This window comes from Eucalyptus grandis, chromosome 7 (assembly GCF_016545825.1).
Source record: "Eucalyptus grandis isolate ANBG69807.140 chromosome 7, ASM1654582v1, whole genome shotgun sequence".
Classification (NCBI taxonomy): Eukaryota; Viridiplantae; Streptophyta; class Magnoliopsida; order Myrtales; family Myrtaceae; genus Eucalyptus; species Eucalyptus grandis.
The window spans coordinates 200,257-214,195 of NC_052618.1; the positions used below are offsets into that span (position 1 = coordinate 200,257).

Consider the following 13,939-nt stretch of genomic DNA (forward strand, 5'->3'; position numbering starts at 1 on the left):
CATGTTTTCTCCTCTCCATACACTAAAGAACAGAATGGAGTTGTGGAAAGAAAAAATAGATCTCTGCAAGAAATGGCAAGAACGCTTTTAATATAAAGTAATATTTCTTCTCGTTTTTGGGTTGAAGCAGTCTCTACAGCTTGCTATATTATTAACAGAGTATTCTTAAGGCCTATTTTGGAGAAAACTCCCTATGAGTTATTCAAAGGAAAGAAGCCAATTGTTTCTTACTTTCATGTATTTGGTTGCAAATGTTTTGTTTTGAAAAATGCAAATGATCGAATTGGTAAGTTTAAAGAAAAATCAGACAAAGGGATTTTCATTGGCTACTCAATCTCAAGCAAAGCCTATAGAGTATTCAACAAGAAAACTCAGTCCGTGGAAGAATCGATGAATGTCAAATTCCAAGACTCTATACAGAATCCGACTCAACTTGAAGAATCTAAACCTACTATAGATCTCACAAAGTCTACCTCCCCTGAAGTGGTTCAGACTTTTGAAGATCATCAACAAACAGATGCTACCACCGCCCGCGGTGGAAGCGTTGGTTAAGGCCTGGTACTCCTTGCCGCAGGGGGAAGGGATCGAACCTTCGTGGAAGCGATGCTTCAATGCATAATACACGACTTACCCGCATGTGGGGTCAGTGGTGGGATCCCCGACGCTCCAGGGTTTACTCTCCACCGCAAAGCGGCATGCGAAGGTTCCCTGGGTACAAAAAAAAAAAAAAAAAAACAAACAAACAAACAGATGCTACAAATTCAGCTGAAGCAGAAGATCAACAGACCATCAGACCAACCAGTAATTGGAAGCATAAGTCTAGTCATCCCAAAGAACTTATCATCGGCAATATTGATATAGGGATTCACACCAGATCCAAAAAGTAAGATGAGTTTAGTGTTGTGACACTTATCTTTGAAATAGAACCCAAAAGCATAGAATAAGCTTTAGCTGACGAAAGCTGGATTGAAGCAATGCAAGAAGAACTCAGACAGTTCAGCATTAACGATGTATGTGAATTAACTCCTAAACCAAAAGGTAAATCCATTATTAGAGCTAAATGGGTTTTCAGGAACAAGATTGACGAAAAATGAAAAGTGGTAAGGAACAAAGCAAGACTCATTGCCAAAGGATATACGTAAGAAGAAGGGATAGACTATGATGAAACCTACGCACTAGTAGCCAGGTTAGAAGCAATTATATTATTACTTTCTTTTGCTTGTTATAAAAATTTTAGGTTATTCTAAATGGACGTCAAGAGTGCATTTCTAAATGGATTTATCCAAGAAGAAGTCTATGTGGAACAACCGCCTGGATTTGAAGATCCAAAGAGACCAAACTCAATATTTAGACTGAAAAAGGCTCTATATGGATTAAAGCAAGCACCTTGAGCATGGTATGACAGGTTAAGTAAATTTTTAATTCAAAACGGTTTTGTCAAAGGAAAAGTGGATACTACCTTATTTATCAAAAAAGAAGGTAAAAACTTTCTTCTTGTTCAAATCTATGTTGATGATATTATATTTGGATCACCTAACGAAAACATGTGTAAGAAGTTTTCTAAGTCTATGCAGGAAGAATTTGAGATGAGCATGATGGGTGAACTATCCTTCTTTATTGGATTACAAGTGAAATAATTGAAAGAATGAATTTTCATTCACCAAGAAAAATATGCAAAAGAACTTGTTAAAAAATTCGGATTGGAAAATTGCAAAAAGATTGAAATACCAATGTCAAGTTCTTCGAAACTGGACAAAGATGAATGAGGAAAAAAAGTTGACTAGAAGCTCTATAGGAGTATTATTGGTTCATTACTTTATCTTACTGCTTCCAGACCTGATATTTTGTTTAGTGTTTGCATTTATGTTAGATTTCGATCTGATCCCAAAGAATCTCATCTAAGTGCTACAAAACGTATCATCAAATACGTTGCAACTATCTCAGAGTTAGGCTTGTGGTATCCCAAAAAATGAGACTTTACTCTCTTTGGATATTCAGACGCAGATCTAGCAGGTTGCAGAGTTGATAGGAAGAACACTTCCGGTACTTGTCAATTGCTGAAAAACAGGACAATATCATGATTCTCAAGAAAGCAAAGCACTATAGCTCTTTCAACAGTAGAAGCAAAGTATGTGGCCCTTGGAAGTTGCTGCTCTCAAATTCTATGGATAAAACAACGACTGAGAGACTTTGGAATCGAAGACTCATGCACCGAGATCAAATGTGACAACACCAGCGCAATTAATCTCACAAAGAATCCAATTCTTCATTCAAGAGCAAAGCACATAGAGATTCGACATCACTTTATTAGAGCTCATGTTCAAAATGGAGAAGTTATAATTCATTTCATTGATTCAAAAAATCAACTGGCAGATATATATACAAAACCACTAGAGAAAAGCCTATTTGAGTCTATTCGCACCAGACTGAACATCACATCCATTATCCATTAAAGTCTGAAGGTGCTCAAACTCAAAGGTAAAGTCTGAAGATGCTTAGACTCAGAAGACAAAGAGTTATGACTATAAATTATTTATGTACCAATAATTTAATTTTTGGTTGAAGACTTGAAAAGGTACAGTTACTTATTAATCGCTAATTGATTGAAATTATCTTTCCAAGTTTTCAAAAAGGCAATTGTTCATTTTCGAAAAGGCAGTTATTCAAAAAGGCAATTGTTTATTTTCAAAAAGGCAGTTATTGTTCGAAAAGACATTTCTAATTGTGACGCTTCGTTTACTTCGCTTCACTCGCCTTATATACTGTTAAAATCCATCTTCTTCATTTTTCACTCTCAAACCCTAAATACCAAACTCTCACTTGCTCTCACTTTCACTATTGTTTAATCCAAAAAAATTTCATCTTTACGAGTAAGTTTGTAAATTTCTCCCTTGAAGCGACAATGTCTTCAAGAAAGTTTTCGAGAATCGCAAGCAGGGGACTACGACACATGCCTGAGGGTCCTACGCATTTCGACTTGATCGAGGAAGAAGATTCTTCTCCACCACAGCAGCAACAACCTTCTCAGTAGCGTCAGTCTCCTCCACCGACTTAACCAGAAGAAGAAATTTTGGAAGGAGTTGAACCGGGATGCCGAACAAAAGATATCCTACTCTAGATGAATACCTCCAACATCTTGCTGCACAAAATCGTGATCAATTGCATCCGTCCAAAGTCGACATCAAAGACTGATGTATCTCGATCTAAAGCAAAATTGATGCATGCCATCAATATTGGCTACAAATTCTCTCTGCCCCACACCATCATATTTCACATATACAGGACACTGGTAAAAGATAAGGGTCAACTTCCTTATTCTGCTCTTATCACATGCCTTTTTAGACATTTTAAATTCACATCCCTACACCATTATGCTTGACAAACATTTTTCCTATGGTGATTGGATTTAAAATTGTCACAAAGATGCGTTTGAAAGAGCTTAACAAGGTGTTAGAGCGCATGAAAGAGAAGTCTCCCATCAAAGCAAAACAAGACTCTGCTGCAGCCAAAAGGAAAGGCAAGGAGCCTATGGATGTTCTTTGTAAAGAGGAAGAGAACTCTCATCTTGCAAGATGAAGAGGATGAGAATGAAATGACTCTTTCAGCTTTGAGAAACTTGAAGAGTTTTGTTAGCTTTCAAGAGACTAGAGAAGAGCCGGAAGAAGGAGAAAAGGAGAGAGAAGAGATAGAGAAGGAAAATGAAGAACAAAGGAGGACAGAGGAAGAAAGAAGAGAAGAGGAAGAAGATAGAGAAGAAGAGGGAGACTAGGGACAAGAAGACTATTTTGAGCCAACCTTGGCTGTCTCCTTGTCTAGTGAACCTGATATGGCAAGACCTATTGATGTGCATCACTCTGAAGCTGAAGTTGAACAAGAAGAAATCTTTCCTACTCCACCTGAAACCATCAAAACAGGGGGAGTTGTTGGACATCAAGGTATTTCTTCGTCTATCTTTACTAGTGATGTGAGTCGTTCTGCAGCAAATCCAGATGATGTGTATCCCTCTCATTATCCTGAAGCATCCACTCATAGTCATGATGGACAATTTGCTAAAGATCCCTCCATTCTCAAAACTTATGGAATCAACTCTGCTAGACCTAGTGCTGCAACAGCTCAAACAGCAGACTTTTCGAGACTACTAGAGATTCTATTGGATGTAAGGAAACAGCAATATGCTATGAGGTATGAGATGCAGGATCTCAAGAACACTTTCATGGCTACTTCAATATCTTTGCAAGATCAGTTAAACGCCCTGAAGACTCAAGTGCAAGATCATGTGAAGGGTGAAGATTTACAGCAACTAAAGGAGACCATTGGGAAGCTTGAGAAGACAATGAATTCCATGAGAGAATTCCAGCTTGTTCGCCATCCTAAACAGCCTTGATTTTCTCTCTTTTCACACAACTTTTTGTTCTCCACATTTTACTGTTGACAAAAAGGGGGAGAAGTTTGATGCAGATTTGACTTTTGTTTTGGATTTGATTTGGATTTTTTGTTTGGACTTATCTTTTGATTGGTTGTGGTTTGGACTGCTTGATTTGATCTTTTAATGCTTGCAATAACTTAAGCTATGTTAGTGATTATGAAATGGATAGTTTTTTGCAAGACTAACTTGTTTTTTTATGGTTGCAGAATCGTTGCTATCCATATCCTAATCTACTTTTCTTTTTATGAGATATCTTGTGTTGCTTAAGTGTTGTTTTGCAGGTTAAAAGTTTTCAAATCTGCAGGAAAGTTTTGTCACCATAAAAAAGGGGGAGATTGTTGGAGAAAACTTTTTTATTTGTTTTGAAGTTGACAAAACGTTTCCATCAGTCTAGTCTGAAGACTTGCAGACTCTATCGTCAAAGCCTGAAAACCTCCAAACTCAAGACTTAAAGTCTACCCTCATTGATAGCTTTCAGACCAATGAAGAAAAGATTTATCTAATGAAGAAATCTTATTCAAATGCGAGCATATATTTAAGGATTTGGTTCGTACGGTTGAAGAAGATCCCACGGCTGGAGATAGCATCCCATGATCAATTATTCTTATTGAAATCAATTTGGATAATTAGATTTGTTGATTGGCGAAGTATACTTGGAAGGTTCTACTTATGGAAACATAGATCCTGATTGTATGGATGAACAGGATTGGTGGGCTATCATCATATTCCTTAAATAACTTGAGATCTCCCTAATTGATTCTATCCAACGGGTTGATTGGAAGAACTCCTTTGGAATGTGCCAACGGTTATATTGGCATGAATGAGTATATAAGGAAAACGCTCAAGTTATTCGAGAGTGTGTATGAAAGAAAAATTCCAAAATCCGAAGCTCCTAGTTCTTTGTTGATTCAATTATTGAGCTTTAATTGTGCTCAAGAGAGAGAGTTTAAACACTTGTGATACCTTGAGGAAATGTGGTTGAATTTCCCCACTGTGAAATCAAGGACGTGAGACTATAAAATCTCTTTTTGATCTTAGTGGAATCCAGCCAGTAGGCTGTCAGTGCGGGAGAGTGGACGTAGGCTTGGTCTAAGCCTAACCACTATAAACTTCGTGTTCTCATTCTCTTTCCCTAATCTCTTTATTTTAATACGTAGTCTTATATAACTATTTTTAGTCTTTTATATCTTCAGTCTGTTATTCTCAAAAATCGAATTAAGTTGTTAAATTTTGCAATAAATTTTTTAACACATTCACCCCCCCTCTAGGTGTTCTTACTAGCCCTATCAAATATAATCACAAAAAATAAAAATTCAAAAAATATTTAATATAATTGAAATTTATCGTGAAGAGGCAACCGGCCTCCAACCGAATGGACTCGCAAGGGTGCCTGATGGCTTTTCAAACCAAGGGGATCCCAACGTGCCACACCTCAAGCAGCGCCGCCGCCGCCGCCGCCGCCTCCTTTGCTACGCACTGCTCCCTCTTTCTCTTCTTGTCTTGGCCTTGTGCGACGGGGTGGTGGGCGGGTTGTCTTCCTTTGAGGGTAGTGTCGGGGGCGACGGTTGACATGGGTGGAGTGGAGGGAAGCGCATGTCATCTCATGGCACCGATCGAATCACAGACATTAGTCTAAACGAAGATGATGAATTTGACAGAAGAAAACGGAGATGAAGAATTCGAAGGAAAACGAAGGATGAAGGAAGGATTCGGGGGGTTGCAAGAATGGCGGGCGACGAGGGGGATAAAAGTGGGGAAGAGAGGGATGGCTTCGAAGGCGGCCAATGCAATCCCCACCGTCCGTCCATTTGTGCCCCTCCCCGATTGCTTTCCCTCCAAAAAAAAAAAAAAAACCCCTCTCTCTCTACTTTAAAAAATAAAAATTGTAAATCTGATTAATAGCCCAGTACATGCGGGCCGGGTTGGATATTAGGCTTACCAATCATTGCTTGGAGCTGTTTGATGAATTCAAAAATTTTCAATGAATTAAACCGTAGCCCAATTTTACCCTCTCTATTAGTTGAACCAGAGAAGAGGAACAAAGCCTTCATATTCGAGGTCTTTCGGTTGGAAAATGAGAAGTGTAGTAGGATCATTAAGGACACTTGGAATAAACTGGCCTAGTTGCTGAGGATTCGGAACTAAAATTAAAAGCTGTGTCATTAGCTTTAGCCAAATGGAGCAAGATAACTTTTCTAAACAACCGGAAGCGGATTAATGACCTGAGAGATGAGTTGCAAGGAGAAAGTAATTTCTAGAGCTTATCTGCACACATAAATAAATAGTAGGAACTTACAGAACAAATAGAGAATTTGTGCAAACAGATGTACTGGGGCTTGAGATCGAGAATAGAGTGGCTGAAGTGGGGTGGTAAAAATACAAAATATTTCCATGCCACAGCCATTGGGAGAAGGCAGCGAAATAGAATTTCCATGTTGAAAAATGCAGGTGATACTTGGAACCGAGACCCAACAAGATTGAAGGTTATGACAATGATTCCTAAGCTCTTCTAGTAAGTCAATATGTCTTCGATGAACACCACAATAAATCTATTTATACACTCTTTGAATACTCTGTTGATCAAACACATGAAAGTAGAAGGCGCATCTATTAATCTAAGAGGCTTGATAAGAAATTTCTAATGACCATATTTTGCTCTAAAAATAATTCTAGGATCATCATCTCTTTTTCTTTTTCAAGTTTAGAAAGTGTCATTCAAAGTAGTACCTTAAAAAAATGATGCATCAAGTATCTAATCAATACCAAAACCAATTTCTCTATAAGAACACAAGCCCGATAGATTCTTAAGAAACACATCAGATAACAACGATACTTTCCAACTTCAAAACATTCTTTTTTATATCTTTTAAATCCGCAGATAATCACAATAGTATCACAAAGTGAGGATAACCAAACAACCCCTAAAATAACATCGAGAATATATATATTTAACTCCACTAGATTTCCATGCGACTCTTTATTATTCATCTGAAACACACTTCTTGAACACGTGAGCCGCAACTAAGAAATCATTACTTTATAATCCTCAGTTAAATCAATTTAGGGCTCATCTCTTGCTCCGTGCAAATCACCACAATGACTCTTTATCTCTTTCTTGAAATTGCACCTTGAGAACCTTAAGATCCATTCTTCATATCAAAAGTAACAACTCATTTGCCCTTGATACACTTTATAAAGCCAAATAAGCTTCTCCAAATCAAGATCCAAGCATGGACTGAAAATGAATCATCCATTCCAGTACTTAACAAAAGATTGACGCATTCTAACATACAACCTCACAGCATCTTTACAAAATCTACCCAATAAAAGATCATAATCAAAAATCTGATACTACAAAATGTCACGCCCAAAACCATCACGAATAGGAGATGAGACGGCTGTCCTTCCACCCAAAGGGCACGGCCTCAAAGCTCCCAAAAAAAATTCCTAAAGTCTCCTTGTCGTTATCGCTCTCATACTACTTATTGTTAGATGAGGAACTTGAAAACAAAAAACAAAAAAACAAAAAAAAAAAGTTTGGAATATAAAGGGGTGAGCAACCACGGCTCAACGAGTAATACATCTGTTCTAATCGGATCGAACACCATTATGCACACTCGCAACCAAAAACCACAACTCTTTTAATCCAAAATTTAAAATATAACAAACATATAATAAGAAAATAAGTTACCTATGCTTCAACATAGTTGTATTTATAGTAGAAATATTCATTTTATAATAATATCAAAACAAATATCAATAATCAAATCCATTCATTAATTTCATCAATTCACACGTCAATAATCTATTCCATTGATTAATCCCATGTCATACATCAATGGTCTATTCCATTTATTAATCTCATATGAAACCACACGTCAATAATCTATTCTAATGATTAATCTCAAATCACATGTCGATTGTCCATTTCATCGACTAAATTCAAATCACATATCAATAGTACACTCCATTGACCAATCTCTTGTTCAATATCAAACCATGGTCATGATATAACGACTAGTGACAATGCGACCAAAATTTTCCCTTGGCAAGATCTCCACCTATTATTAGCCGGTGGCTCGACCCACAAGGACATCCTAAGTATACATACCCACAAGCCCCTCACTAGACTCATAGCAATATTGAACATAACACCCTCCACAATCCACAAAGCAAATCTAGAATTCATTTCATATATCATAAAAAGCTTTCGCAATGCAATTCATCTACTAGAAATAGACTCGTCTCATTAACTAATTTTACAAATCAAACTGAATCAAATGCATGTCATAAAGCATTTCACAAATCGATATCTCTATAACATTCCATAAACCATTTCAAAATCAAGAGCTTTTTTGTAAAAATGTTTTGCGATGTCAAAATATATAAGATTTCTCAACTTCATTTCTTAAACAAAACATATTTTTCCACCAACCAGTTCTTACACAATTCACAAATATCAAATTATAGTAAGTGTCTAATTCATATTTTATGCAACAAATATGCTACCAAACAAGCACTTGAGGAATTCAAGCAAACACAAAATCAAGTAAGGACACCTCCATCACAAGAGCAAGAAATGGCAAATATGGACAATCCCGCACAATCCTCTCAGGAATCATATACTTAGGCATCCTATGCCCAATGGGAAGGTACCCTATCTCTTGGAATGGACTCCAGCACAATCTCTCATTATGCCCAAGTCTCTCATTATGCCCAAATAGCAAATTGGCCCCAACCAGTCATGCTCGCCAACACTCCGGGATCCTCCAGAATTCATGAAGAAGAACATGCCTCAAGCAATCAAAGTATGTGGGATGCCCTAATCTCTCAAAGGGAATCCTCTCATAATACCAATTGTCCTCCTGATGACATTGGAATGGAACAACACTACGAGAAAGAACGGCTTGCATGACATAGCTTCAATGATTCAAATTATCACTATAACTCTCGAGATGGCAAATAAGACTTGTACCGAAAGTTATTGTAGCACAAGTCATTATAATAAAATACTGTAGCAATATGTTAGGGAAATTACTATTCATAGTCATCGTTCATATCACCTATAATAATTCCCGACCAGGAATTCCGGAGCCTTTGTGTGTTTTAAGACCCATGAGTTTGGTCTTTGTTTTTTATGACATCTTAATGCCTATAAAAGATAAAGAGGATGTAATGTTTTGGGCAAAGTCCTTGAAGTAAAGTATGTGCTTATGAAATTCTCTCTGTGTCTCTCTACACACATCTTCTTCTCCAACTTAGTACGATCCTTTGAGAAATGCAGCTCGGTTAAGTTAGAGATGTTACTTTCCTAGCATCTTTGAGCATCTCTAATCCAAATTTTTGAATAGTTCACAGCTAAAAGTCAGCTCCTGAAAGGCTTGAATAGAGGTTCGCCTGTTATGGGTTAACATACCTGCTACAACTGACCTAGTCTTCCCTGATTCTGAGAATAAATCCCCTTTATAAAAATTCTTAGAAAAGATAGCACTACTCACCTCGAAACGCCTACGACCAAATAACAAATATTACTCAAATCGCCGAATTCGCGATCCTATTAGATAAGCGACAAACAATGTTAAAATCAAGTAATGCATTACCTAAACTACGAAACGGCTATACTACCAATCACATACCCAAAGCAATTATTCAAGCCATTCGCAATGAAAAGCTTGAGTGCGAACTTTATCACGCCCGGATTTCTCCACCGAACTCCGTTTCAAACATATTTATAGTCAATAAAAAGCGCTTTCAACATACTACTCCCAACTTAGTTACCCCAAAACTCACCAGAAATGGCTGAAATTCAGCCATGAATATTTCTGTTCGAAACTTGACAGCACTTGTGACAAATTTCGAAATTTCATTTTGGGTAAGTCGTAATTTCAAATCGAGATCCCCTTAAAATCTTACAGTTTCACGTCACCCTAAACTATCGTCTCTATATGAATACATAGTTCAACAACATAAAAATCAGACTTTGTCGCACAAATCTTTAATAATTTCGAATTTCTAGTCCTAAATCCAAAACTACTCCGGTTGAACGAATGAGGGCACAAGCACTTACCAAGCATCGGGATACAGTGTTGAGTCGGCTTGGCATATTGTCTGGATCATTAGGGCCGAATTTGCCCCTTCTCCCGCTTTCTTCTTTCTCCTTTCCTTTTGACTCTTTTTTCTTTATCTCCCTCTCTTCTTTTCCTTTTTCTCTGCCGGACCGTCCTTCTTTCTTTTTCTTTTATCTCCTCATTTTTCTTCAAAAGTTCTCCCAAGAGTGGGAGGGAGATAGCGTAGAGGCAAAGCAATCTGAGTGATTGCATCTCCCACCCAAACTTTCATATCTCAATCAATCCAATCGATAGCCAGGGTGAAGGAAGAAGGAGAAGAAGCAGAGGAAGAAGCAGAGGAAGAGGAAGAAGAAGTGGAAGAGGCAGATATGGGAGTGCTGTCCAACAATATCAAAAGGGACCAACTCAAGCCTGGGGATCACATCTACTCTTGGCGTCACTTTTACCTCTACTCCCACCACGGCACGTTCCCTTTTTCTCTCTTTTTCCAATGCAATCTTTTTCGCGACGATGATGATGATGGTGGTGGGGATGATTTCGCCTCAACTCCTCTGCTTTTTTTTTTTTTCGCTATAAAATTGCTCTATTCTTCACATGATTGATAATGTCCTTTCCTAGTTTCATATATAGGATCTTTGCCCCCGTGCGTCTGTCAGAGAGGTCGTTTTCCTTCTCTTGGTGGATTTTCTATCCGGTTTTTACCACTTCTGCTAATATAGATTGTGGCAACGTTGCTGATTTTTGTATAAAAGGAGATGTTTTAAGATGAGTCGTCGTATTCAACGTGACAGAGAGATTGAATCCCCTTGACCCTTTTGGTAGTCCGCCACCCCTTTGTCCCCCCTTGCTTAGCTTGTGCTCCCTCTATTTCTGAATTGTTGGTTACTCCTGTCAACTGAAGGAGGTCGAATTCTTTCCATCCTTTGATCGTCCGGATTATGTTCTTTACAAGCACGTACCGTCTATGGACTTAGCTGCTTTCGCATACTGAAAAGATTGTCGCTTTTGAGTTCACGAACAGGAATATACGATACTGAAGGGAAGGTTATTCACTTCACTCGAGGGGCAGGACACGAAATCGGCAGGGGTACTGTGTTAGACCGCATCATTTCGAGCTCATGTCCCACTCCTCCCATCAGCACAGAATGTGAGATATGCGGAGATCAGTCGAGGCTTGATGGTGTCATCTCTTCGTGCATCGACTGCTTCCTTTCAGGTGGAAACCTCTACCTCTTTGAGTACGGCGTGTCCCCTGTTTTCCATCTTGCTAGCGCTCGAGGAGGGACTTGCACCCTTGCGAAATCTGACCCCCCTGAAGATGTGCTTCACCGTGCCTCTTACCTCCTCCAGAATGGCTTCGGAGGCTACAATCTTTTCAAGAACAACTGTGAGGACTTTGCTGTCTACTGTAAAACGGGTCTGCTTGTGGAGACAGCAATTAGCGAAGGCCGAAGTGGGCAAGCAGCAGCTTTTCAGGCTGCTACAAGTGCTGTCGGGTCCTTTCCACTTGGATACTTGACGACCCGTGTTACTGGTCTGGCAGTTAGTGGTCTGGCAGTTGAAGGTCTGGTGAGTTATGGCAGCTATTGCGTCAGTCGTTTGGTCTCTGACATTGGGTTTCGCCATGATGCGGTTAAAGTACCGGTCGAAAGACTTGTGGATCAATCTCATTTATGTGATCCCCAAGCTGCTATGAATAGTCCGTTGTATTGGGGTTCGCCATGACGTGGTTAAAGTACCGGCCGAAAGACTTATGGATCAATCTCATTTGTGTGATCCCCAAGCTGCTGTGGATATTCCCACCCCCAGTCGTATTGTCATAGCCGAGATTGACTAAAGATTGCACGCTGCAATTTGCCGGCAGTCTCCACCAGAACTTTGCCGGCAGTGGAGATGAAAACACTCTGCAAAATATACGCTTTAACTCTTTGTGGGATGTTACTTCTGCAAACTATACCCAGTAGAAATTTTAAGTACTCTTCAAACTGCAGCTTTGTCGGATTTGCCATCAGAGGTCCTTGAGATGTTTGGGTGTGTGTAGTCTTGTTTCTTGTTGTGTAAACGAACTGATCGGATTTGCTTTCAACAGGATATGACCTGATGATCGTCATCATCTCTGTATAGAAGTAAAGTCGCAAGAGAAAGTGGTTCTACCGTTCTCTGCAATTCTGATATTTCTGCTTCTGGATTGTTTTTAAGACGCTTTTTGAGCAAATCTTGTTTGACCATCAGAATTAATTCTTTAAGCTATACTCCCGATGGGTTAGACTAGCTTTAGCGTGGGTTTTGTCCTAAATTTGCGTATATATGGTATTCCAGTTAAATGATAAATTATATTTAACCATAAAACAAAAGAGCTTAAGAGAGGAGCCATTACTGATAATAATTTCAAATCAGTTTAGTAACACATAAAGGGTTGGCCATGGTCACGGAAGACAGACATAGAGCTTGCTATGGTCGAGCGAGATTGAAGGACGTGAGCATCATTAAGGCACAATGAGCGTCGTTTGACCCTTGCCATGGTTGACTGAGGGCCACCAACCAACCCTCACAAGCTGAGGCAAGGGCTGTGCAGATCGTCGCTCATAATAAACATCATTTCATGGAACTTTCTTCAATATAGGCCAAGGAACGAATGGTGCAGATGCGACAAATTCCATGTCCGAGCCTTGTCTACTATGCAGAATACAAGTGGAGCCATACCTTACGCATGCTAATACATGTAGACAGGGCAGAAAGAAAGCGAAGATGAAGAAAGGATTCGGGGTTGCAAGAATGGCGGGCGACAGATCACGGGAGAAGGTGGGGTAGGGAAGGTTTCAATGGCGTCCAATCCAATCCCCACCGTCCATCCGCAGCTCCCCGATTGCCTTCCCTCCAGAAAATAAACCCCTCCCTCTCTCTACTTTAAAAAAGAAAAATTGTAAATTTAATTAACAGCCCGGTACATGCGGGCCGGGTCAGATATCGGGCTTTCGAATCATCACTCGCAGCTGTTCAACGAATTCAAAAATGTTAAATGTTGTTCTTACAATGTCTGGGCTTGAACGGACCTATTTAAGGTTGTTTCGAGTATTCGACGTGGAGACCAAAAATGAATTACTTACCATTCGAAAAGTAACTTGAAACTGTATTTTGGAATCTTGTTGGGCTTTTAGAATCTTATTGACGTGCGCAAGCCCAACGTGTTGTTGAATTATGATCATATCTACTTAAACTTAGCACGCACAAATTCTTTCTTCTTCTTCCTTTTTCGCTTTTCTTTTTTTATCACCAAGCGTGGTAAGTAAACTTGACTAACAGGTACCGACAAAAAAAAAAAAAAAAAAAAAAAAAACCTCGATTAACAGGTGAGAAGCCTATTGAGCTCGAGACGAGCGAAAGGCAAATGGCGTTTTTAGGTATCGACCTTACATTAAAAGGCATGACGTAATCCAATTTTGGC

The 13,939-nt window shown here is 39.0% G+C and overlaps 1 protein-coding gene across 1 annotated transcript; it reads left to right on the forward strand.

Annotated features, from left to right (window-relative positions):
* The first annotated feature begins 10,679 nt into the window (after nucleotides 1-10,679).
* On the forward strand, nucleotides 10,680-12,744 carry LOC104452420. The gene is made up of 2 exons (XM_010066887.3): nucleotides 10,680-10,956; nucleotides 11,516-12,744. Exons 1-2 carry the CDS (start codon nucleotides 10,863-10,865, stop codon nucleotides 12,217-12,219), a joined length of 798 nt encoding a protein of 265 aa, XP_010065189.2. The 5' UTR covers nucleotides 10,680-10,862; the 3' UTR covers nucleotides 12,220-12,744.
* Nucleotides 12,745-13,939: the final 1,195 nt, after the last annotated feature.

What these genes read in the sequence shown, in the direction of transcription:
- LOC104452420 (XM_010066887.3), top strand. Translation starts at nt 10,863, where the DNA reads ATGGGAGTGCTGTCCAACAATATCAAAAGGGACCAACTCAAGCCTGGG. An exon ending in TTACCTCTACTCCCACCACG is followed by an intron (nt 10,957 to 11,515) that starts GCACGTTCCCTT and finishes GTTCACGAACAG; the next exon opens with GAATATACGATACTGAAGGG.